Source organism: Sparus aurata, chromosome 9 (genome assembly GCF_900880675.1).
Source record: "Sparus aurata chromosome 9, fSpaAur1.1, whole genome shotgun sequence".
NCBI lineage: Eukaryota > Metazoa > Chordata > Actinopteri > Spariformes > Sparidae > Sparus > Sparus aurata.
Genome location: NC_044195.1, coordinates 4745736 through 4770299, shown reverse-complemented (window position 1 = coordinate 4770299; position 24564 = coordinate 4745736). Strand labels below are relative to the sequence as shown.

Sequence of the window (24564 nt, the reverse complement as noted above, 5' to 3'; positions counted from 1 at the left end):
TGCACACTCTCTCTCAGTCGTAATCACACAACCTGTCTGCTGAAGCCTGGTCTCCCCCTGTCGGTGTGCGTGACTCTGTCTGCGGTGAGGCATGACAGATTTGCATGCGTGAGAATGTGCTGCATGCAGGTGAGTTCTCTTTCAGCACGACACATTACCTTTAGTTTTATGTTTCACCGCTCAGCCACGTCTGTCTTGTCTTCGTTTCCTCTCCGCTCTCCCTCTTTTCCTCCGCGTCCATCTTTCCTCTCCCGCTTCTCAATGCTAACTCACACGTCGACCTCACTCTACACTTCTCCTTCTCTTTTCCCCGGAAGACTGTGAGCGAGTGCAGTTTGCTTCGTTGTGACATCACTCCAGGATTTCCTCCACTGCACTACCTTGCCGTGTCTTTTCCTTCACCATCTTCACCCCCCGAGCCCCTTACATCTCTGTGCTCTATAATCACATTTCTCAACTGTATATTGTGCTTACTTCCCTTTTCTAAACTGCGTCTCCCTTTAGGTCCTTTATATATTATCATTATTATTTATTATCCCTTCCTCCTTCAAACCATGTTAATGGGATGCTCATGCTCATGCAGACATGTTAAGCTCATCTTCAAAACTTAATCACAACATACACACACAGTCACAACTGTACACACATGCTGCACACAAATGCAGCAGGCACACGTCATCTTAATTCTGAATATGGCAGACATTAAGCTATCCCAGGCACTCAGTGAAGCGTTTCAAGGCGTTGCTAAAAATAGCCTTGTGCTCTCCTCTGGGCACTGCTCTCCTGCCTACCTCCTCCTCCTTCTTGTTTCTTATTATAGCAACACCAGGGGAGAGGAGAGACATTTATAGAAAGGACAAGGCACTACTAGCTCTTTCACTGTCTGTTTTTATCTTCCCTGCGCATAATACTCATCTTTATCTCCCTTCACCTCCCACACAGGCTCATCCGGCTCAATCGCTTGTTCTTCTCTCCAACAAGCATCCATTGACAGCAGCATCACTTGTTTTCTCCCAGTAGATGTGCCATGACGTGCAGCGTATGACTGTGTAAAATGACGAGTAATGCTGGGAAATATTAAAATATCAACATAATACAATTATGGCCGACTGGGTGAGTCATTATCCTTAAAGGGTAAATCCTGATAGATCTCCAGCTGAATGTTGTCCACTGTGGCTGAATGCATTCTAGCATACCAGTGTTTATAAAAAAAAAAAACACGTACCTGCTGTAAATATATAATTAATGAAAATCATTTGGAGAACTATGAAATTTAATTGGACTTTGTCAAGTTACGTAAAATCACCCCAGGGACTTTAGTGATGGAATCCAGTAAAAGTTGGATGTCGGAATTTCCAAGATGACATTTCCAGGTACACAGCAGTGCAGCCCTCTTGTAGATTTGAACAACAGAGAGGAGGGAAAGCTACGCAGGAGTAACTGATGAGTAAACATTATATTTCACATCCCATTTTATACTCAGAAAAGAAATAAATCCTGTCCATTCAGAAGCCAAATACAAATCTGTACTCTACAAATACATTCTACCCAGAAAACGCTAAATAGGTGCTTTTGCTTCTTGCGTTGACAACAAATCCTTCGCCATCTCTTTGTCAACGCTCTTTACTCTCAAGGAGAAATTTCATTGGAGGAATAGTTCAACATTTTGGAAAATACACTTCAATAAATACACATTGCCTTTTCTACCAAGAATTAATCGAGAAGATCAATATCAGTGCCATGTTTTTCTTTAACTATGAAGCTAAATTTATCAACTGATTAGCTTAGCTTAGCATATAGACTAGAAACAGGGGTAAACAGCTTGCCTGGCTCAGCCAAAGGGTAACCCTCAGCCAACCAAAAGGGTTATGTGCTCGAGTTTTTTTTTGGCCTGCAACTGCCCCAAAACTGGTCCTGGCCAAAAATGTGTTTGTCACATTGTATGAAAGAATGAATGAAAACAAACAAATTACAATATGTTATCTGTACAGCTTGTCACAACTGTACAGGGATGATTTTTTCATATAACTTACTCAATACTTACTATATATAAATATTTAAGTTGTGGATAATAAAGGGTGTGGCCACTTTGAGTTGCAGCTAGCTGTCTTGTCAGCCACTAGGCTCTCCCACGTCTTTGCCCATTTGTGGATTGACTGGGAGTAAGGTGGAGTCAGGCACACTGGGCTTCATAATGGTTGGTCAGAAATCTATGGGTGACGTCACTGAGATTATATCCAAATTTTCTGCAGTTATACATATCTTCAGGCTATATACTGAACAGACAGACATGAGACTGGTATTGATCTTTTGATCTAACGCCCCCTTCCCTGGAAAGAAAAAAGTCATATTTCCTGAAATATTGAAGTATTCCTTTAAGATGAAACCAGAACACTAATCCATGATTTCCACAGTCCACTGTCTCATTTTTAAACATCCCTCTGGCCAACAAATCTTTTCAGGAAATCAAGAAACTATTTCCATTGGCTCAAAAACTCAACCAAAACATCCAATAAAGAAAGTCTCGTCTTCATAAGGACAGTGAATCCGTATATATTTTTTAATTATCACAGCCTTAGACTGCAGCGATATGTGAATCTTCAGTAGACTGCATACCAGACATTCATGCGTTTCTTCACACTGTGACACACTCAGTCCCATTGCCCAACACGTGCCACAGACTGTGATCTCCTTACTGAAACCCAATGTGTGTGTGTGTGTGTGTGTGTGTGTGTGTGTGTGTGTGTGTGTGTCTGTGTGTGTGTGTGTCTGTGTGTGTTTGTGCATGAGTGTGTCTACGTGGTAATATTGCAAGATGTACTCACTGTGAAACTATTGTTGACATTCTTTGTGCTGGACTCTGCAACGCTGGCATCTGATAGGTCCACCTCGTCAAAGATAAGGGACTGCAGACAGAAGGAGGTGTGGGGAGAGAGAAAAGAAGGAAGTCCCAGGAGGAGCACAGAGAGATAGAGGGCACAGAGGGGAACAAGAGAATGAGGCTTTGAACAATAATTTCAACATTGGGTTTAACTTAGCTTCCTGTAGCTTATACTAAAAGTAAAGCAAAGCAGGCCTAAAATGAACAGGTAAAACGTATCAATACAAAATGGAAACTACTGCAAGAGTCATAACAGACATGAAAGAGCAGCATTTAAAATGACAAAAATGAAGATCCGGATAATCCACAATGTTGCATGTATTTTTTGTCATGGAGGGCATTTCATTATGCTTAAACAAATCTAAACTTGGTAGATGATTTGGTAGGGTATTTTTATGATGTGGAAAATAATACTTTGCCTAAATAAGAAGCATTGTCATCCTGAAAGACGTGTTTATGAACATCTTCATACCTAAATATTTTCAACTCATATGCAAAAAAAAAATCATGTCATTTCTGGCTGGTCTGATGAAGTGAAACTAAATCAAACTATCAACTAAAGGCATGACCAAGAGTACGTCAAATTATGTTTTAATGGTTATTTTAACCATCTGGTGTTAAATACATTCCTGACGGGTAAATTATTTGATTGTTTTTAAACAAACTGTCCTTTTAGACATTTTCTCCATATTCATTTTTAATGTATTTTACAGGTGATTTAGGGCTGACTAGGAATCTGATTTCAGATAAACAGACTCTTTTGAAACCTGCAGAGCATCTCAGTTGAGACATTTACATTTAGGGCAATTATCAGACACTTTTGTCCAAAGTGACGTACAGTAAATCATACAGACATTTCCTGATGGTGTGGCTACAATGCAACATGCCAACCAGCAGGAGCACTTTGGGTTTCAGTATCCTGCCCAAGGACACTTCGACATGCAGACCAGGGAAACCACACCAGCGATCTTCCGATAACAAGACGCTGGCTCTACCACTGATCCACAGCCGCAAGAGACAAAACATAAACCTTCTCACTGATCTTCATGTCCCTCTATCTTTTCTGTTTGATGCCATCTTCCTCTACTGAAACTCAGCGGTACCTTCAAATCATCGAATCATCGAAGGAACCAGCCTGATGCTCAGACTCAACAAACATTTGCTTCAACTTCATTATTTGAAACGCTGAAAATTCACAGTTCTCAAATCTGAAATGTGGTCAGTAATTCAGATGTCTGTGACCAGGCAACGGAACCTCTCCACTGTGTCAGTGAGAAAGTATGCATTATATGCATTTAAACATGTGATATATTATGTATCGACCTACAGAATTCTCTTCCTCATCTGCTAAATCAAACAATACATTTCTGAAATTTCTTCAGCAACATACTCTAAACATGAAATATTATTACCACGACAAAAAAATTATTTTAGGAGTGAAATGATTGGATGGACGTACCATTTACTTTGCTTTTTACAGTCCACATATTTTTGTCTGTATTGTTCTTACTCTATTATTCTATTAGGGGGCCAAGATAGTTGAGATCCATTTACTCCTGTCTAATATAAATACCAGTATGTACACACACATGGAGACAGTGTCAGAAAAGTTGAGAGTCATACACTCCTGTCAGCCACAAATACAAGAAAGGGACGTTATACTTAGTCCTGAAATTATTCTTAAATATATCAAAACTTTGCTTGCTGCACTGTGTTTGCCATAAATTCATTGGAAAGTGTTAAACCATTACATTAAAGGTGTGTTGAAATAGGAAGTGAAGAGGAAATGGCGACACGGGGTGTCTGTGAAAAAGAGGAAGTGTTACACTCAAGGCTCTGTCTGTCATTCTGTCTCTGATGATCATTTTTGACTTAGTATTAACTTTGCAAAGTTAAAGGAGGTGTGAGGTGTAACCATGATGTATTGAAGTTTAGAGATCTAATGAAAATCAGTAAAGAAACAGTGTTGAGCTGAGGTCATGAGAAAGTGTTAAAGAACTGGTCAGGTCAACGTGAGGCCAAAAGGATGTAACGAAATCTGATCACGCTTTGGGCACGGGCACAGACCGTGACCTAGGCATGTTGGATCATTATGAAATCGTCAGCCGTCATCAAGGGACTATTAGTCATTGAACGGAGAGATGGTGGGAAAATGTCCCTAATAAGCACATAAATCCATGCCACCGTCCAGAGCAAGAGAGAAGCGTTATGAAATCTTAATCAAGGGGTTATCAGCCAGTGAATGGAGAGATGCTGAAAACATGTCCTAATAAGGACACAAAACCAAGCCAGTGTCCGAAGCAAGAGTGTATATAACCTGAGGAGCACGGACTAAAGTTCGTTCTTCCAATCGCTCAAGCCTTGAAGAAACACCTGAGACGGAGAATGTGAGCAGCCTAAACATCGCAGAAAGGACTTCAAGAAATTCAGCAGAAACAGACCAAGGAATTAAGAGCACAACGATTAACCATTTTTGCCAACATGCTGTGGGTTACAATTTGGATATTGGAGTACTTTTGTTCACTCTGCTGGCGTGAAGTTTGGACATTGAGGAAGTTACGAGACCTTGGTGATTTGCCTCAAGGACTTGGACTTTCAGCAGGAGGGGAGAGGCAAGCTATGGATAGACCTGACCCTCTCCATCTCACCTACATTTAAGTATTTCTAACCAGGCCTCAGCTCTTTTAGTTTAATTGGTTATTTACAGTATTGTGATCTATCAATAACGATTTTTGACAATGATTGATAGTAATTGAAATAAGTATTGCGCTCTATGCTTTGCCCTTGCTAAAGTCTATGCAATAAAACATAATATAGTTAAAGTTAAAGTTGTGGACATTGATTTTATGTCTCTTTGATGGAAGTAAAAGTCAGGTGTTAAGTGTGCATAATATCTTAAAGGTTCTTAAAGGTTACTCTAGCCTACCAAATTGAAACAGTTCCTTAGGTTTACCAAAAGCCCTTAAAATCCAACCCAGCAACATACCAAGTGCCCAGATCATTTAGAGGAGAGCTGCCATAACGGGCGTGGCTGGTGGCTGTATCTGACTCAAGGGCTATTCATGTCAGGTGCCGTACCAGAGGAAGCAGGGTAGACGTTCGGATTCAGGCAGTTAGAAGCTAGGCGAGTCTCCTCACCACCAGCTTAAGCAATCCCTATTAAAATTCCCACTTTTTAGCAATCTTTTATAGGTTTAGGGATCTAACCCTTTAAACGGAGGGCTGGTCGAGTACCTCCTGGACAGGGGTAAAGCTCGGGATCTAACATAGGGCAATTATAAAATGATTTTATATTACACCCACTTTAAGATTCTGAGGTCTGGATGAACAGAAACTAATATTTAAAAGGCAAGCTTCCCGCTTTGTCTGCCATGCTTTTCTTCTGGCATGCCTCACACTGACAAATCCCAAGTAAAATCTTGACATTTCCAAGTTAATTCAGTTTATTTAGTTACTGTGCAAAAGCAATATTTTCAAAAGGTACATTTTTATGAGAAAAACTCAATTCATATTTGATTTCCCTTGCAGTGATTGGGTCTGAGGGGGTTAATATAACGTAGAGGAATAACTGATGGGTCAGAAACATTCTGCTCAGGAACAATGAGTCCTATTTGTCTGGCCCTCAGTTTGACCAATCTCAGCCTACACTGCAGCGAGGCTTTTCCCTCTTGAGTTTCCCTTGATTTGAATCTGTACCTAAAATGAGAACAGTGTGAATGACAGGACAGTGAAAGTTGATGTGTTTTTATTGAATTTCTACATGGTGGAGGAGCTGCAGCCAACTCAATGCAATATAGCCAGCAGACAGACAGAGGGAAGAGCCAGAGTCTACACAGAGGAACATAATATCCTAACAGAGCTGTGATGCATAAGGCACGCAGCTGAGCTCTTAAAGGGCCACAGGCCAAAAACCTATGTCGTCAAAGGAATGCCCTCTGACTGTGTGTGTGTGTGTGTGTGTGTGTGTGTGTGTGTGTGTGTGTGGTGTGTGTAGTGTATGTGTGTGTGGGAGGAGTGAGCTGCTGCAGCTGTCAGAGGGAATGCCCTGTTAACGACACTCTCCCAAGGCCTGGCTGGATAGGGACACCAGCCGATGCTAACTGCGCGTGTGTGTGTGTGTTTGTGTGTAGAAGGAGCATGTGGTTCGGCACTTCCACATATCCCTACAAGTGCGTGTGAATGTGTGTATGGAGTGTCAGCCAAGAGGGCCAGGGTATGAATTGCATGCAAACACAAACACTGCCCTCCTGTTACAGCGCTCTTGGCTGCTATACCGTTGCATCACGTGTGCATATGTACGTGTGTGATTACATTCTACAGTTCCTTTGTCACACTCCTCCCTCTCTCTCTCTCTCTCTCTCTCCCTCTCACTCACCACCCCAACACACACACAAACTTGCATGTGTGGGCACACACGCTCAACTGTCTTGAGGGAAGCTGTAATGAAAGCTGACAGTGAATGGTGGACAAAGGCAAGCATCCAGAGCCTCTGTTACCCATAGATCCACAGCTTAGCTCAGTGGCTGCATCTCAGCAACCTTAATGAGCCTCCTCTCCTACTTCCTCCAGTTCTTCTCTCCTCCTCATCCTTCATTTTACAACAGGCTACGTTGTTATAACATGTCATCAAACTATTTGTACTGCCATTCTACGATTGTAGATGCAGAATCTATGCTTTCTACAGCTGATATCTTTAAGTGGCTGCTTTGTGTGTTCTAAGAACAGGAGGAAGAGAAGAGGAGAGGAGTGCAGCTTCCATGACAGACTGCAGTGCTGAGATGTAGCCTCCCTGATGGATCAATGAGGAGGTCAGGCTTCCCAAGCACAGGGCAGCACAGCCAGCCAGGCCACCTGGGAGACACCAGGGAGGATGGACATGTAGGATATGGACACTTAAATATCGAGTCACTGTCTGGCCATGACAAACTCACTCATAAGTTTCCAGTTATAAATTACTTGTCCTTATCATAACAATCTCTGATTAAAAAAAATAATAATAATTTCCCAGCATGGCCATCAAGAGACTTTAAAGGAACAGTTTACCCAAAACTGGAAATTCAGTCATTATCTACACACCCCCATGACGAAAGTCGTGTTTTCGTAGTCCATAGGAGGTGGAGCTTGACTACAAAATAGTGTAGCAGAATTCCCCCAAACAACTGAAGTAGTTTGTGACTTTTTACATTTTTAAATAAGTCCCAATAATAAATTAAATAAATATCTAAAATGGCTCCTTACAGCTCATCTAGCAAGTCTCCTGCAGCCCTGAGATCCCAAACGGATTTGAAAAGACAATGCTCATACAATTCATGCACCGATGCTTTTAGTTTAGCAGTTAGCGTGAAGACTTTTTTTGACAGAAGACAGTTGTAAAAAGGGTGTAAATAACGTCTTTTCAAAGCTGTATGGAGCAATTTTATGATGATGATTTTCATTCGGTTTTTTTTTATATTTTACAACAAGTCCCCATCTACTTCAGTTGTTTAGGATATTTGCTGCATCACCGTTTTGCTGTGAAGCTCCAGAAATGTTTTGTGGACTACGAAACTTCACCCGACTTTCCTTCAGCATGGGGGTGGGTGGATAATAACTGAATTTTCATTTTTGGGTGAACTTGTCCTTTAAATTGCAAGAACAAGCAACACACAAAGTGTAAAACAATAAAAGCCTTAAGATACGCAAGTTTAAATTGATTCAGGTTTGGCCTTATAGTCTGTCCACATGTGTTTTGGTACCTGTAGTTATATAAATATTATATACTGGGCATTCATGTCATATGGTAATAAAAATGTTTTGGACTTGCAACAACTGTTTACCTCCTCCAAAAATGTTGCTGGAAGAGCTTTATTCCTTAATTCATGCACAAAAGAATGACACCCTCTTTGTAATTTTGCATCTCTTCTGTGAAATGTTCAACCCACACAGTTGCTATATTTTCTATGTGAATACAGTAAATCTTTCTCAACCCAGTAGCCCCATATGTCATGAATGCAGCACTATCATGTACAGGAGAGTTGATAACTAGGGAATGGTGAAGCTGTTGCAGTGGTCCAGCCCCTGGCCCCTGGCTGTGCTGTGCTGACCCGAATTCTCACTAGGCCTTCCTCAGATCCGCTGGCACCCAAAGGTGGGGGGGAGTGTCGTGCGCCTGTCCAGCACACTGACAGAACTCGCCAGCACACGCGACTCCTGGACACTCTGCGCAGCGCCCGCTCCTGCCAGCGTGCCAGGGCACTGCCAGACTGGTGCGCGTGCAGACACACGCGTACACACAAGCACACGTACACACACACACATGTTCCAGACCAGGGAAGATAGGTTAGAAGCAAAAGAGATGTCAATAACAGTAGAGAGCTCAGAAGTAAAAAACAAAAATGTGCTTAAAACTAAACACAGGCGAACATAAAGCTTTGGTATTGCTGAAAGGAAGAAAATACAAAGAATATATTTCAATTTAAGACATTAAGGATGGGAAAATAAAAGATACAATGAAATTTGAAAAGATCAGTGTCAAAGTAACAAGATTAATAAGAGTGAGCTATGTAGAGTAGATGGACAATGTTTAATGTAAAATACATTTAAAGGCTACAGTTAGCAGCAGCAGGTTAGCTTAGCTAAGCATAGAGACAGAAAACAGGGAAACCGCGAGCACGACTCTCTCCAACAGGAACAAAATCCTCTGCAGTCCTGTTGGTTTTGCTTAACTATCTTTTAATTGAGTCTTTTATCATATTTATTCAAACATCATCCTGTTTTTTATTTAGTCAAGTTTTAGTCGGTTAAAAGTTTCTGCATTTTAGTCTTATCTTAGTTAAAGAAAAAAACTATGTTGATGTCTTAGTCAGTGTAGTCAAGATAAAACATTTAATCCTATCATTATATGATGAAAAGGTTTAATGACTGCACCTTCAACTGCAGGGAGTGTCTGGTCTATTGGTCTGGTGATATCACATCCACAGTCATTTTAAGTCCAATCAAATCAAATTAATTTGATGATAATGTGAAGGACAAATAACCACTTTGATCACCAAACAGTCACCAAATATGTTAGCTGTTCAGATGAAATGCACCTTTGTTTATTTTTAATATTTTATAGTTTGTTGATTGCAAAACAGCGTGGCTTTCAGCTAGTGCTGCTGCTTTAAATAAACTTGCAGTCTAGCTGAAAATTCTGCATTTCCCATACAGTAGCCGACATACTTTCCCCACGTCACATCATGTTCACATCTGCACCCCCCGTATGACACGCGCGCACGCACACACACACACACACACACACACACACACACACACACACACACACACACACACACACACACACACACTGTCCGGTGTATGACAGCAGATACTTGCGTGTACCAACAAAGATTATCTCTCTCTGTCTCTCCACACACTCATTGAGTCCTGCAGTGTGTTGCTGCTGTAGTCCTGACGGCCGCAGTACAGAGGAAACAGATCTGCTCCATTAGGGGAAAAATCCAGTCTATAATGTTTCATCTGCTCTTTTTTGGTTGAAGAAAAAAAGATTTTGCTAAAGTTTTTATCTTTTAAACTACATTTTAGTTTGAAAAATATAAGTTGTAGATATAGGCACAAGTCATGCTGTCTTGTAACCATTTTGTCTTAAGCAAGATAAAATGACACTAATGAATGGGCAGAGGCTCTGGGAAGTTGCTGGTATCAGTAAAGAGATCTTATTTATACAGCCCTAATCACAATCACATTGCCTCAATGGGCTTTACAATCTGTGCAGTGAACGACATCCTCTGTCCTCGATTCAAGTGAGGAAAAACTTGCCATGTTGATGGAAAAAAACTTTTAATGAGAGGAAAAAAAGGCGATGGAAGAGACCTCAAGAAGAGCCACAGAGGAGGGATCCCTCTCCCAGGACGGACAGACATGCAAAAGATGTCGCGTGTACAGAAAAGAGCAACAAATCACAGTTTACAAGTTGCATTGACAGACTATCTGATACAATTTATAGTAGATAGCCTGCCACATAACACCTTCTGTTGCTTCTGTTTCTGTATACATTACAGATACGACATGTCAGTGAGTGAGCTGTAGAGGTGCTGGGAGGTGTTTTTACTGCCTTTGAACAGTGCCAGCATTTTGCCCTGTTTCTAGTCTTTGTGCTTAAGCTAAGCTAACTAGTTGCTGATCGAGACTGAGCCTGTAAAAGCTTTGTCCCTACACACTGAACGTCAATTCTGAGATGAGAGGACAGACACTGAAGATCAGCACTAATAGTTTGGTAGCTTTAGCATCTAAACTAATTCAATTTATAGTCAGAAGGATTGAGAACGTTTATCCTGTCCACCTGTAGTTGCTTGTGTACGTGTGTTGCATGAGGAAAAGCTTGGCAAGCATACCTTGGCATCTTTGGCATAATAGAGAGTTCGGCCTCTCAGTTTGAAGTAGCGTTTTTTCCACCTCTGAAAGGAGCTTGTCTGTTTCAGCAACAATCCCTCCTTTATACTCGTCTGGAGGGAGAAGAGAGACAACAAAAATTAAAGGCTGTTTTACCAGGCCTCATATCAGTGAAAGGTTCCATCAGAAAATCACACAAAGCCTTGGTCTCTCCCTCTCTCTCTTTACTCTGCATGTCACTCTCACCCTCTAGTATTTATCTGCAGGAAACTGTCAAGATGAAATGACTGTTTTTGTGTGTGTGTATGAGTGAATCTAAGCAATTTTATGCATGGGAGGCAAAGAAAAGTCCTCAAAGTGGAGAAGAAAGGAAACCCATTTACACACACACACACACACACACACACACACACACACACACACACCACTACTCATTTCTCTGAAGAGCTACAAACACACATCACTCTCACTCAACCCTTTCCCCTGGGCCAGAGAAAAAGAGGAGAAAGAAAAGGGAAGGAGGGGAAGAAGGGCATCCCATTGACTGTGTCTGCTGCCGTGGCCAACTGTTGAACCCAGAGGAACTCAACACAAATATGTCTTCCACCATACAAGTCTGATAGAGACTCACGTTGTCAATGTTCTGCACACCAGGAGCATTTCATGGTTATTTTGAAGGCAGTAGAGGGGGAGGAGAAGAAGGAAAATGCAGTATACCACAGGTTGAGAGGGAGCAGATGGGAGAGTGGTTGATTTATAAAAAACCTAAAAGAATGATGAGAAGACCGACAGACAGACAGAAAGAAGTAAGGTCTTCCAGTCTTGTCACATCAAATCACACCAGCTTTCCATGTGAGACACAGTACACACACTCATCATCATTACGACCACCATAATTTTTCACGCATTGACACACACAAACACACACTGGGCACACAGAGCAAATACAGTGAGACATGGAACAGTGGACGTGGAGAAGATAAAACACACACAAACGCACAGATGGAAATGCTGTGCGGAAGAACATCATTCTCTCTGGGCACACAGAGGAGAGGTGGGGCATGCACACACACACACACACACACACACACACACACACACAGGCTATTAATAGCAAAGGAAGGCTGTTCTCTAAGAGAAGAATTACAAACAGAGACAGAGGCCTGAAGCTGACATCCTGCCCACCAGCTGTGTCAACTTAAACACAGAAAACACTGAATACAGGCTCACTGCGAATACACACTATATATATACAGATACACATTCATGTCATAGTGTATGATGAAGGCGTATACTGAACCATAATGGAAGATCACATAGATTATTACAAAAGAGAGGAATTTGCTAGGACAGGAGTGTTAGTTTTACTGCTTCACTGAAGGAGTGGTTTTTAAAGGATCTTTTCACTAAAATGTCAAAAACACATTTTCTCAATTTCACCCCGGGGTGTCTTGGTTCATCAACGATGTAGAACTAAATTAATTACATGCCTCAAGGTGTAGGGAAAAAAGACAACAGCCTGTTGAGAGTTGAACATGTGTAAGTGCTGCTTTAACAAAGCAAAGTGAATAGTATTAGTAAGACTTATAACTCCAACACACATCATAACATCACACCAGGGGCCCGTTGAACAAAACTAGGATAAGGGATTAAGCCGGGATATCTTGGTTATCCTGGCTCAATTTATCCGTGATCCGGCTGCACAAAAGTGGGATAGGGGGCAGTAGGATATGTTATTGTATAAATTACCATGGAGATTTATTCTGTGGAGCTAGCCTGCTCCAGACCAGGCTAAGTTCCAGGATCTATTTAATCTCGTCCCTTATCTCAGTCAGCAGTCACCACAAATGGAAACCAATAGTTATTCCACTGCCCACTACACATTGTTATCACATATAACTAGACCCACTGTCATTATTTAAACGTTTGTGATCATTAATTTGAATCATTTGGGATAAATAATGATCTTAGATGATGTTGCTATCATTAGATAATTTACAGTTTCCCATAGAATATAAGGCTATATATAAAATGACGGAATATTAGGGCCACAGAGAGAGAAAAAATTTTTGTACAGACTTTGAGAATAAAGTCATACATTTACGAGAATAAAGTCATAATATTGTAACCCGTTGTTTTAGAGGAGAGTTGTTAAAATGAGGGCTGTGGAGCATTTCGTGGAATTGTACTTCAGTATAGGTTTCACAAACAAGGAGATACTTAATCTTTTTGGCACATCAGCATCACATTGTCATAAGTATCAGGACTTTAAAAAGAATATGCAAGAAAATGCATCTTTTACGCAGAAAGAATCAGTCTCATAAATGTATGACTTTTTCTTTCTTCCTCAGTGTGGCCCTAATACTCCGTCGTATAAAAGACACATCTTATATAAATATAAATACACATCAAAGTGTAACATTATGTTCCTTTATGAATAAGGACAAAGCAAAACAGGTAAACCATCAGCTCCTTTCAAAACTGAAGTCACACAGTGACTCTACAAGATGGAAAGCACAGAATCAAAGCATATTATACAACACAAGGATAAATACACATTCAAAGTTCTGTATATAATACACCCCGCATGTCTGCACACTGAAATAAATGCAGGACAAATCCATAAACATCAAATGAACAGACAAATGAATGGATGCAGTAGCCTCCCTGCAAGCTTACACAGTATACAGCACAAATATCATAAGAAGCCAAATCAATTTGAATTAAATAAAAAAACAAAAAACAAAAAAACACACAAATTCCTCTGCCACTGCAGGACATATTTAACTGAAATTTAATGCATGCATAGTAACTAAAATCATTTAACACATATTGGTCCTTCACTCGCCATTGTCAGAGCAGAAAGGAACACATTTTGGGCCTTCATATAGGCTATTGGCTCATTTGACTTTAAGTGGATTGACCTTTTATTTTTTTATTTAAGATGTGTCATCTTCTTGGAGCTGGGGGAGGAAAGGAGAATAATGATTTATACATTTGTGTTACAGTCAGCATACAGTGTGCACTGAAGGCATAACTCACCTCCCGCTCAAGTTTTTTTATTTCAAGGTCCAATTTTCTAATTGTCTTCTTTTTTATTTCGGACTCCAGTGCAAGGTTTTCCATCTTTTTCTTCTTGTACTGCATATCTATATCTGCCAGTTGTATTTGGCGCCGGAGGTGGTTATTATTATTAATATTATTAGCTCATCTATTTATCAAAGAGTTATACAGTCTGATGGAGTTACATTTACACAGTGTTACTCATATATGCAGTCCATTTCAATAAAAGATCAACTGATTCATAATCAGAGTACAACTGCGTTTTTGGAGATGTGAATTAACTATTTGGATTGTAATTGTGATGTTTCAGCGGAGCGGTGAGTGTATAATTGTGCACTACTTACGCATTCAGGCGGTCAGCAATACTTTGCCATGCCTTTTCTCTTTGCTTTATCACTGTGGCGGTGTTGCCTTTCTTTTTAATTATGTCTTTTACCTCCTCGTATGCCTCCATGAGGATTTCTGCCTCCGGCGGGGAAAAGTAAGCCGCTCTACTTGCCATGGTGAATCAGTGAATCTGTGATCGGTGGCGGGGTCTATTTGAGGGAGCCGTGAGCGCGCACTTATCCAGGATTGGTTTCACCTGGCTTGATGAATCCATGTCTGCTCATTCTGGCTTGGTCTTTGTACAACCAATCAAGCCTGGACACTCTTGTTTTGGATTCATTGAGCTCAGCTCAGTCACTTATCCTGGATGTCTTAATCCTACTTTTGTGTAACGGGCCCCAGAAGGCAGATATTTAGCATGAAAATCAACGTGTCCAACTGCTTGTTGTGTGTTCATTACAACTGATCAGAGCTGGAGCCGGTATGGAGGACCAAACCTGACATAAGTATAAATAAATAAATAAATAAATAAATAAATAAATAAATAAATGCATAAATGCATACATACATAAATAAATAAATAAATACATAAATAAATGCTGAAATAAATAAATAAATGTATAAAAAAATAAATGCATAAACAAATGAATAAATAAATAAATGCTGAAATAAATGTATAAATAAATAAATAAAAGTATAAATAAAAGAATAAATGTTTTTTATTTATTTCTACATTTCTGTTCACCTACCTGTATTTATTTCTGTATTTCTGTTCACCTACATTTATTTATTTCTGTATTTCTGTTCACCTACATATATTTATTTCTGTATTTCTGTGTCAATTTGTAAATGAGGAGGTAGGAGGTCCTAACCTCAGTCAAGAGCATGATTGGTTACAGGAGTGTGCTCGATGAGGGTCTACTACTTCTGCCTTACTAGCAGCGCTGATTCCTGTACACTGTACAGGAATGTTGCTGGCTACCAGCAAGCCCGCTCAGCTAACTGTTAGCTGCAGTTGTTGACATTTGTTCATGTAGCTCTGGTTTAGTTATGAATTTGACTGGCGTTCATTTTAACTTGCGAGGGTCCCAGGTGTGCTGGTGGTGTGGTTTGACAATCCCGTCTGGAGAGAGAGGGGTCCTCAGCCATGTCCGCTAACCAGGAAAAACATTCTGCTCATCGCTCCAAGTCATGTACATGTGTATTCTAGATGAGCGCTACAGAGCACAAACCGTCCAAAAGTGCATGTTGTCGGTCTCATATCTTTGTCGTGAATGTCTGTACTCTTAAATAACTCATGGGTGGAACAGGCTGAGGCATTTGTTCACGCCGAGCGGCTCGAGAGTGGAGTGGAGACCCCTTTTAGCTCTTATGTTAGCTGTTAGCTGCTCGCTGTAGCGCAGCGTCCAGGCTACCTTGTGACACCGGTTACCATCGGGCATTTTTCATTCCGCACTGTTCAAATGGTCGCTGAAAGCCATCGTTCCGAGCCGCATACATCGTTATTAAGCTGAAGCTACGTCAGTGTGAAAACTGTACACTGTCATACAGCCTGCTGGTCAAACAGTCTGCAGAGTACGTTGACATCCAGCCCAAGCTCAGCGTGAGGTCAATCAGCTGTGGCAAATCGTGAGACGTCCAGATCAACCTGTGATACAAACACCAGTAGCGACAATGGTTCATAGGAAAGCCCAGACATGCATCTCACTCTCGGTGGTAACATGTGTCAACAGTTAACCTGGACGCTACTCTTAGCGCTACAGCGAGCAGCTAAAAGCTAACAGCTAACTGCTAACAGCCGAGTCCACGCCGCTCTCGAGCCGCTCGGCGTGAACAAATGCTTAATACTGTTCCACACATGAGTTGTTTGAGAGTACAGAGATTCACGACAAAGATATGAGACCGACAACATGCACTTTTGGACGATTTGTGCTCTGTAGCACTCGTCTAGCAGTGGTTTGCAAGTCGCAGCCCCGGCTTCTCCGTGTGGATAGAAGTGTTCAAGCCACGTCAAAACGAATACACGTATACATGACTTGGAGCGATGAGCAGAATGTTTTTCCTGGTTAGCGGACATGGCTCTCCAGACAGGATTCTCAAACCACACCACCAGCACATCTGGGACCCTCGCAAGTTAAAATGAACGCCAGTTAACCTGTCGCACTGGTCGAGGCCATTAAGCTAACTGGAGCTGTTTTACAACGTTACAGAGAGCGAGGCTTGAGATCAGGAATCGTTTGCTTTTGTCTGGCTCTCCGATTTGACCAATCATGCTCTTGACTGAGGTTAGGACCGCCTACCTCCTCATTTACATATGGACACAGAAATACAGAAATAAATATATGTAGGTGAACAGAAATACAGAAATACAGAAATAAATAAATGTAGGTGAACAGAAATACAGAAATAAATACATGTAGGTGAACAGAAATGTAGAAATAAATAAAAAGCATTTATTCTTTTTATTTATACTTTTATTTATTTATTTATACATTTATTTCAGCATTTATTTATTTATTCATTTATTTATGCATTTATCTATTCATGCATTTATTTATTTATACATTTATTTATTTATTTCAGCATTTATTTACGTATTTATTTATTTATTTATGTATTTATTTATGCATTTATGCATTTATTTATTTATTATTTATTTATTTATTTATACTTATGTCAGGTTTGGTCCTCCATACACCGGGACTACGAATCATCGTGCAGTGAAAATCGAAGGCACCCAAACACTAGTGGGTGTTGTTTTTTTGTCCACTGTGAATAGGGGAATATAAGTGAGGTCAAAATCTTTGAAATAATAAACCTGGAGGTGTCATCTTTGGCTCAAGACAATAATTACATTTTCCACTTTTTTTCACTTAAGTTACAAAATCATAAACCAGTTCATTTTATAAACAAATAGTTTGCTCTGGATTACATAGTGACAAAAAGTAGCTCTGGTGAAGATGAAGCATTAGACACATACAACAATGTTGTATTGCACTAAGCGACTAGATCACCTGTATATATTTTGTTGAGTTGTGTATTTTCATTAACAGAAATGTTTCTAACAATGATCAAATTCAGATTAGTCTACAAGTTTACTTAAGTTCATAATGCATTTCATGTCCCGATAATTTCCGGGAGAGAGTCAGAGAGTGAGGAAGTCTGCCAGTGAGACTAAACGCAATACCACACATCACCTCACCCATTCACTTCAGCAAAGATTGTTATTTTATAGTGTGTTCACTATTCCCATCATTTGTTTTTATTTATGTTACTTATGCAAGTGTTAATGTGTTCCAAACAGCCAGATTTATTTATTATACAGTATATTCAATATAAGCGTCTGCGCAACAGCACACACCAAGGTGTCTGTGTGTTTGAATTCAGGTCAATCACTCAGCACTGACCAGAGACTCCAGTTCTCTCTCTTCTTTTGCTCCCTCCTCTCCGTAACATACTAGTATCGTACTTCTCAGATACAGCTGATACAGCTGTCCACCTACCTTAATTCTCTGCTTCCCTTTCCTTAGGTATGGCCTGGAGACCATATCCCCGGGGTGGATTAAGGTGAAGTACCTCAATGCTGACTACCCTGTATGAAATGTAGCTGCTTTACTCTGACAATGCTCAAAATGGGACTCAAATACAGCGGCATGGCAGACAAAGTTGCTGTTACTGAGATTACTGGGGGTTAATAGCTGCATTCAGGAATTTCCTAAACAGTTTCTCATTGGAACAGAACTGCAACTTAAGAAGCACAAGGCAGTGTGTTGTTATTGGTTCTTCTTTGCAATGCCACTCATGACATGCAAAATCATGCATACTCAAGCAAACACATACACTTATTGTAGCCGGACAATCAGCTGCCTAGACAGCTAATCCAACTGGAAGAGGCCGAACACAGTGATGACTGAGAGGCTTAATGAACACCTCATGACTGATGAGACAACTATATAGTAGTAACCTGTGCTGATTACGCTGAGCTGCAGAGTTAAGTCATTACACAGCAGAGTATAAGCTGCACTACTATTGACAGTGCCAAGCAGACTTAATATATATAAACATCATACTGTTTTTATATCTTAGCTTATTTATATATATCTTTAATGAAACAAACCATTACTACATCTGTGTGTGTGTGTGTGTGTGTGTGTGTGTGTGTGTGTGTGTGTGTGTGTGTGTGTGTGTCTGTGTGTGATTTTCTTCAACAAGCAGCCAGAAATTCCTCAGGCAGTCAAGCTTTAAATAGCCATAGGGTTTTTGTCTTGGTGTCGGAAGAGAAACTTTCAGATTTTGAGCCACCAAAGTCACAAAGTGAAACTTATATCCTCTCTGCCCAGCTGGAACAGCAGTGACATTGCTCTAGTTGGGACATTCAATTTTCTAGTTTGTCCCTTCTTGGCCTCCATAGTTCCTTTCCTTGTCTTCATCTCCTTCCTGTTGCCAAGTAGGCCAGAAGTGATCTATAAATAGTCCTTCTGCTTGCCTCTGTGTGCTGCTCCTCTTTTCTTCTCAATTGTAAGACGGAGAGCAAGTCCTGTGCCAGAGCAAAATGTGTAACCTGAGCACCATGTACCTTACACCCACACTCTGCCTGGCCACTGACACGGTGACACACACACACACACTCTAAACAGCACAGCGCTAATACAATGGACAAAGGCACAGGCAGTTCAAATGAGTCCAGCAGCTGTGGTTGGTGGATAAGAGCAGTGCAGGAGTTCCCTGAAAGGCTAAAGAGAGCAGTGCAGACCTACGTCCTTCCTTTGACGATACCCAGACAGTCAGTCAAACACCTTACTCACATAGCCAGTTCATGCTGGACCTGACCATCTATGAGGTGGATCAACACCAACTAGAGTCAGTAACAGGCTGCCTTGTACTATCCTTAATCTTAAAGCTCCACTAATCCATCCATCGAATTCATTTGATAAAAATGCTCGACGTTCCACCTTCTCTCAGCCTAATTTTTTTTTACACGCGTTTTAATCTAAAGTGCAAAGGTTAAAGATTCTTAAAATGATGGGCCTCAGAGAAGTATAGGGATGCTAATTTTGCTCTGAATATTTGATCCACTTCACATATCTTCTGGGGCTCTCCACAATCTTTACGAATGATTGTGAAAACTTGCGCTGCTCACAAAGGCACTTCCCAGAGGAAAATGTTACTGCTCAAAGCTTGCTCCTTTATGGCTATGGAGCCGTAAAGGAACTCAATGAGAGTTCTCATTTCAGTCTCACTGTAGTCTTTTTTGGTCTCAAACATTTCTCATTTGTTTCTCCTAAAATTCCTTAGGAGCAATAGATGAGACTTGAGACTTTACAGCTCCTCTCCAGCACAGGGGAGACATTCTGAAACTTCATTGAGAGCTTGATGAGATCTCCTTTGAAACTTAAAGGGAGCCCAAGTTTAGATTTTCTGCACCTGTTTCTCAGGAGAAACAATTTAGAAACAGGAGAAATCAGCCACAGCCTCACTTTGGTCTCACATAGATCTTATAGTTGTCTAGGAGAAATTAATGAGACACTACTGAGATCTCTTTTCCAATTTTCATTTCCTCTGGGTTATCTTCTGAATGACTACTGCCCCTTAGATGCTTGGCAGGTATAACAATTTGTCGCTCAAAGTACTTTACGACACTTGCCATATTCACCCAGTGACAAGCACATTCATACACTGAAGGCAGAGGCTTACGTGCAAGGTGCTGACAGTGTTTCCAAACAAAGTGTCCCAAGACAATTTCTATGCTTACACTCACGTTTGTTATGCTCACGTTCAGCGTTTTGGCCAAGGACACTTCAACATGCAGCCATCACCCTTCTGAAGACTGATTCAGTTACCTTTAGACCAGGGCATGTGAGCGGAGCGCAGAGCGCAGAGCGCGGAGCGAGCAGGGAGCGGAGCGTGCAAAATATAGTCGGAGCGCAGAGCGGGTTTTAATCCAAAGGCCAGAGCGATGGTTCCGTTTTGCTCCAGTTCCGTTCCGATACCGCTCTCCACGAGTCAAGGGCATGCACAAGTCCAGACTCACGTGTGCCTTCAAGGAGGTCATTCGTTGAGAGATGGAGTTTGTAAAATATTTCGAAAAGCAAGCAGACAGGTCATACAGGTGCAACGTCAGGAATTGCTCCCTCTTTTAAATTCGAGCGAGCGTGGAGCGATTTCACCAGAGCTGAATGAAATTTTAGGTGAGCGGACAGCGGTCTTTGAGTGGAGCTGTCTGGTATGACTTTGAGCGATGGAGCGAAGGAGCGAACGACCACGTAAGCGGGGAGCGGAAATTCTCGCCGCTCAGCTCCGCTCACATGCTCAGCTTTAGACAGTGCAAGAATAGCCGTTTCATCCTACTCCCAGAATTTATGCTATGCTAAATTATCTCGCTGCAGGCTCTAGCTGTGTATTGAATGGACAAATGTGTGAGCAAAAATCAAGAAAGTAATTGGCAAATTTCCCAAATGTGTATTTCTTGAAAAGTGCTTAAATCCCGAAAATATGGCTTATATTAGTGCTTCCTCCCTGCTGGAGGAAAACATATCCCTGGCAATTTCAAATAATGACTGATAAGACTAAGCTGACTGTAATTGATCAGTCCATGAAGAGGACTGCTTACTTATCTGTCTTTAGTTTTAGTGGAGAGCTGACTTGCAGCTGAGAGAAGTCCACTGTCTTGGGAATCATTCCATGCAGTGAGGCTCTGTCATACCTCCATTAACGACTCATTTGTCATTCCTTAGGACTGGAGTGCCTGTGGAGCCAAAACAATCAAGTCTTAGAACCCAGTGCTGAATCTCTCAATTTCTGTCTGTATTTCTTCCTTGGGTCCCCACATCGCCACCACTCTCATATAGCTGTCTTATCACATTGTCATCTGTGTTGGGTGTAATTGTAACTCTGTACCCTTCCTCCTCTGACTCCCACCACATGCTAAAAATTTCTCCGTGGTGATGGGAAAATTACAATCCAGTGGTTAGGAAGGGGTAATTCCCCTGTCTGTGATCTCCGTTTTGCAACTGGGCTATGTATACAGCTAGTATACATGTGTCAAGTGGGTACAGGGGGTGTTAAATTATGTTGTTGAGGCCGACAATTTACACACAATTACCTCAATTAGCTAAGATTTTGACAGAAAAGGACCCAACTATACCTTGCTTTAGTGCCATAATGGATTACAATAGTTATGTACAGTTTCTATTTCTGATTGTGAGAGGGCAATACAAACAGACTTGCAAAGTAATTGCAACACAGTTCCAAGTAGAGATTCCCTTATCTACAGCATTGTATTAAAGTCCATCCATTTGCCATCTGGGCAAAAAAATCAGCATGTGGATATCGTGTCACGTATCCCATATTGCTATTTTGGCTAGGTCTCTCTTGCAAAATGGATTGTGTATCTCAAAAGACTTCCTGGATAAAAAATCAAAGAAATCCACTAATTGTCTCACCTAGCGCTAATCCCAAGATTATTTGTCCAAAAAGTCAGCCTTCATTTAAATGAAGGTCAGAGTATCAACTTCTATAATATATGAGAGACATGTTCATGGAACAAAGATGAATGTGAACATTCCATCCCCATTCAACTCATCTATCTGATCTAGATTATTCCATGTCAGGCTTACAGAGCTTTCCCAGTCCCCTGTACTGCAGCAGTACCAGGCTCCACCTTGCCATTAGCTCTGCTTTCAATCACACAGCTACAGTATTAGTCACAAGTTTAAGCTCTCTTCAGCTGCAACAACACACCCTGAAAAGACAGAAAGGGGGCTGAGAGTGTAAATGACAGGATAAAAGAGGCTATGAAAAGAATGTTTATTCAACCTCACATATTTGAGGAATATTCAGTCTGATTCAACAAGAACTACCATAGTTTAAAGAAACACTTTGTAGCTATTCTTTCTTATGGATAAATAACCAATAACTTGTTGCTGAAGTTACCACTAACTGCACTTGTAGCAGCTGTTAGCTAGCAAGCTCAGTTAGCCGGCGGGCAGCAGTGGCAGAATTGGCAACAGAACCAGAGCTAGCTGAGCAGCGCAATACAACCATAATCAGTAGTCTCTATGGTAATCATGACAGAGGCACAAAAGACGGACCAGGCAAGACAAGAGTAAATCTCGGACTGTCTTTTTAGTTTTTGGGCGAGACCTTTGTGAAGGAAAAGACTGCAAGATAGATGCTGAGCTGGCTTTCTTGCTGTTGGACTTGTAAGTCATATAAGCTGGTTGCCATGTCTTGCTTGCTTGGTGTTAGCAAAACAGCAAAACGTCATTAGTAATGGAATCATAACAAAAACACAAGTGTGGCGTATAAGTGATTGACGATCCAAAACTGAGGACATGCAAATTAAAAAAAAATCTATTCTTTCTTAATGTCTCTTTGGTGGCTAAAATGCAGTTGCAATGATAGGTTACTGTGTTAACATGAGAGAGGAAGAGAGATATGACAGTGTTTGATGTCAATATGATGGAGTATTAGACACCCTCCTTGTGTGGTCAGACCATCACAGAACGTCAGGCAGGGACAACTGACACCGGATAGCTCATCTCTGCTTCAGACAACCATTCATCGATAACAACAACTATTCACAGTTGCCAATATTTTGATTTGCTATGATGACGTCATAAGTGGCTATCAACAATAGCTGACATCACGCATTTAAACTGAAAGCTTGCCACAAATGCAAATTACTGTTGTCAACAAAATGTTGTTAAATAGTCATGACATTCATAAAATAGCATGCCTCTTTCTGTTCAATTTCATGACATTTTGTCATACAGGAGAGCGCAAGTAAAAACCCAACCCCCACTGGCGGTTTTTTATTTCAATTTCTTAGATGGAAAAGCACCTTTAAACGCTGTCATGCTGTCTAGTTGTTCAGTTGGACATTTTTTGCAAACTGGATGACTTTTCCTCACACTTCTTGTATGCTTTGATTACTGACAGTTTTTCTGAATTGAAACTAGGTGGAAAGACAGAAGGGACATGTGTGAGAAGACAGGTGATGAGACCTACTGTGTCCCTTCAACCAAACCAGCTGTTTTACAGACAGCATTGCCATGGAGTCAGCCAATGAGGGACGAAAGATGTGGTTGTCTATGGCAACCAGAGAACTGGAGAGATAGTAGACTGAGAGGGATGGACATATACAATGTGATGGGCAAGCATACACATGCATGTTCGCACACGCACATGCACACACAGTCCAGAGCTGAGCAAACAATCCAGTGGAACAACACTCAGTGAGTCAGTGCCTGCATGATCCATTAGTAACTCTCAGCACACACACACAGTCACAGAAAAAAACCCACTGACCCACACAACAACAACTCTGAGACCTTTGTTAGCACAATGTCAACATGTTAAGCACAATGATACAATAAAAGAAGTAGAAGTGCTTCATACCTCTGTGATAGCACTATGAACTCAAACTAATGTGACATGAAGCCTTCTGTATATAGTTTGGCAGAACAGATTAGGCCTATCTGGGCTCTCTGCCAGACAATGCAATTACCATCCCTTTAGTACACTGTATGTACATTACTGCAGGCAGTGGACATCAGGACTCATGTCAACCTGACTTTCATTCACTTTAAAAACTCCCGCCAACAAACATCAACTGATGAGGGACAGCCACTGAGTACTAAATAATAACTTTAGTAATCCATTTAATGCTTTATTAAGTTAAAGTACCAAACATTTGCTTCTCTAACCTGAGGATTTGCTTGATTTTCTGTTAAATCTGTTACAATTTCTGATAAAAATGTGCATTTCTTGTTGTGGTGGTGTTCAGATTAACCACACGTTTAAGCAATCCAGTAACTTCTGATGGACAGCTGACATTTGTTTTTTAACCATTGGTAAAGAAAAATGTATTGGAAATAAAATAAATAATTGACATGAAAAAAAAGTCAATAACAATCATTCAA

General features: G+C 40.8%; 1 protein-coding gene and 1 long non-coding RNA gene across 9 annotated transcripts in view; one reads left to right on the top strand and one right to left on the bottom strand.

The window, feature by feature from the left end:
- The window catches only part of dgkh (diacylglycerol kinase, eta), an 83166-nt gene that overhangs the window by 52158 nt on the left and 6444 nt on the right, over nt 1–24564 (bottom strand). For 6 of the 8 annotated variants that reach the window (XM_030427312.1, XM_030427316.1, XM_030427314.1 and 3 more), the window contains 3 exons: nt 11254–11364; nt 8965–9123; nt 2826–2906 (listed from right to left, as the gene is read on the bottom strand). In XM_030427312.1, coding sequence (XP_030283172.1) covers nt 2826–2906; nt 8965–9123; nt 11254–11364 — 351 coding nt within the window. Of the gene's footprint in view, nt 1–158; nt 413–2825; nt 2907–8964; nt 9124–11253; nt 11365–24564 lie in introns of those variants that run through there. The other 2 variants (XM_030427313.1, XM_030427318.1) reach the window with 2 other exon arrangements.
- LOC115587477 (uncharacterized) lies at nt 20–7870 on the top strand. The gene is made up of 2 exons (XR_003985058.1): nt 20–129; nt 7607–7870. It is a non-coding gene; the product is annotated as an uncharacterized LOC115587477 (long non-coding RNA).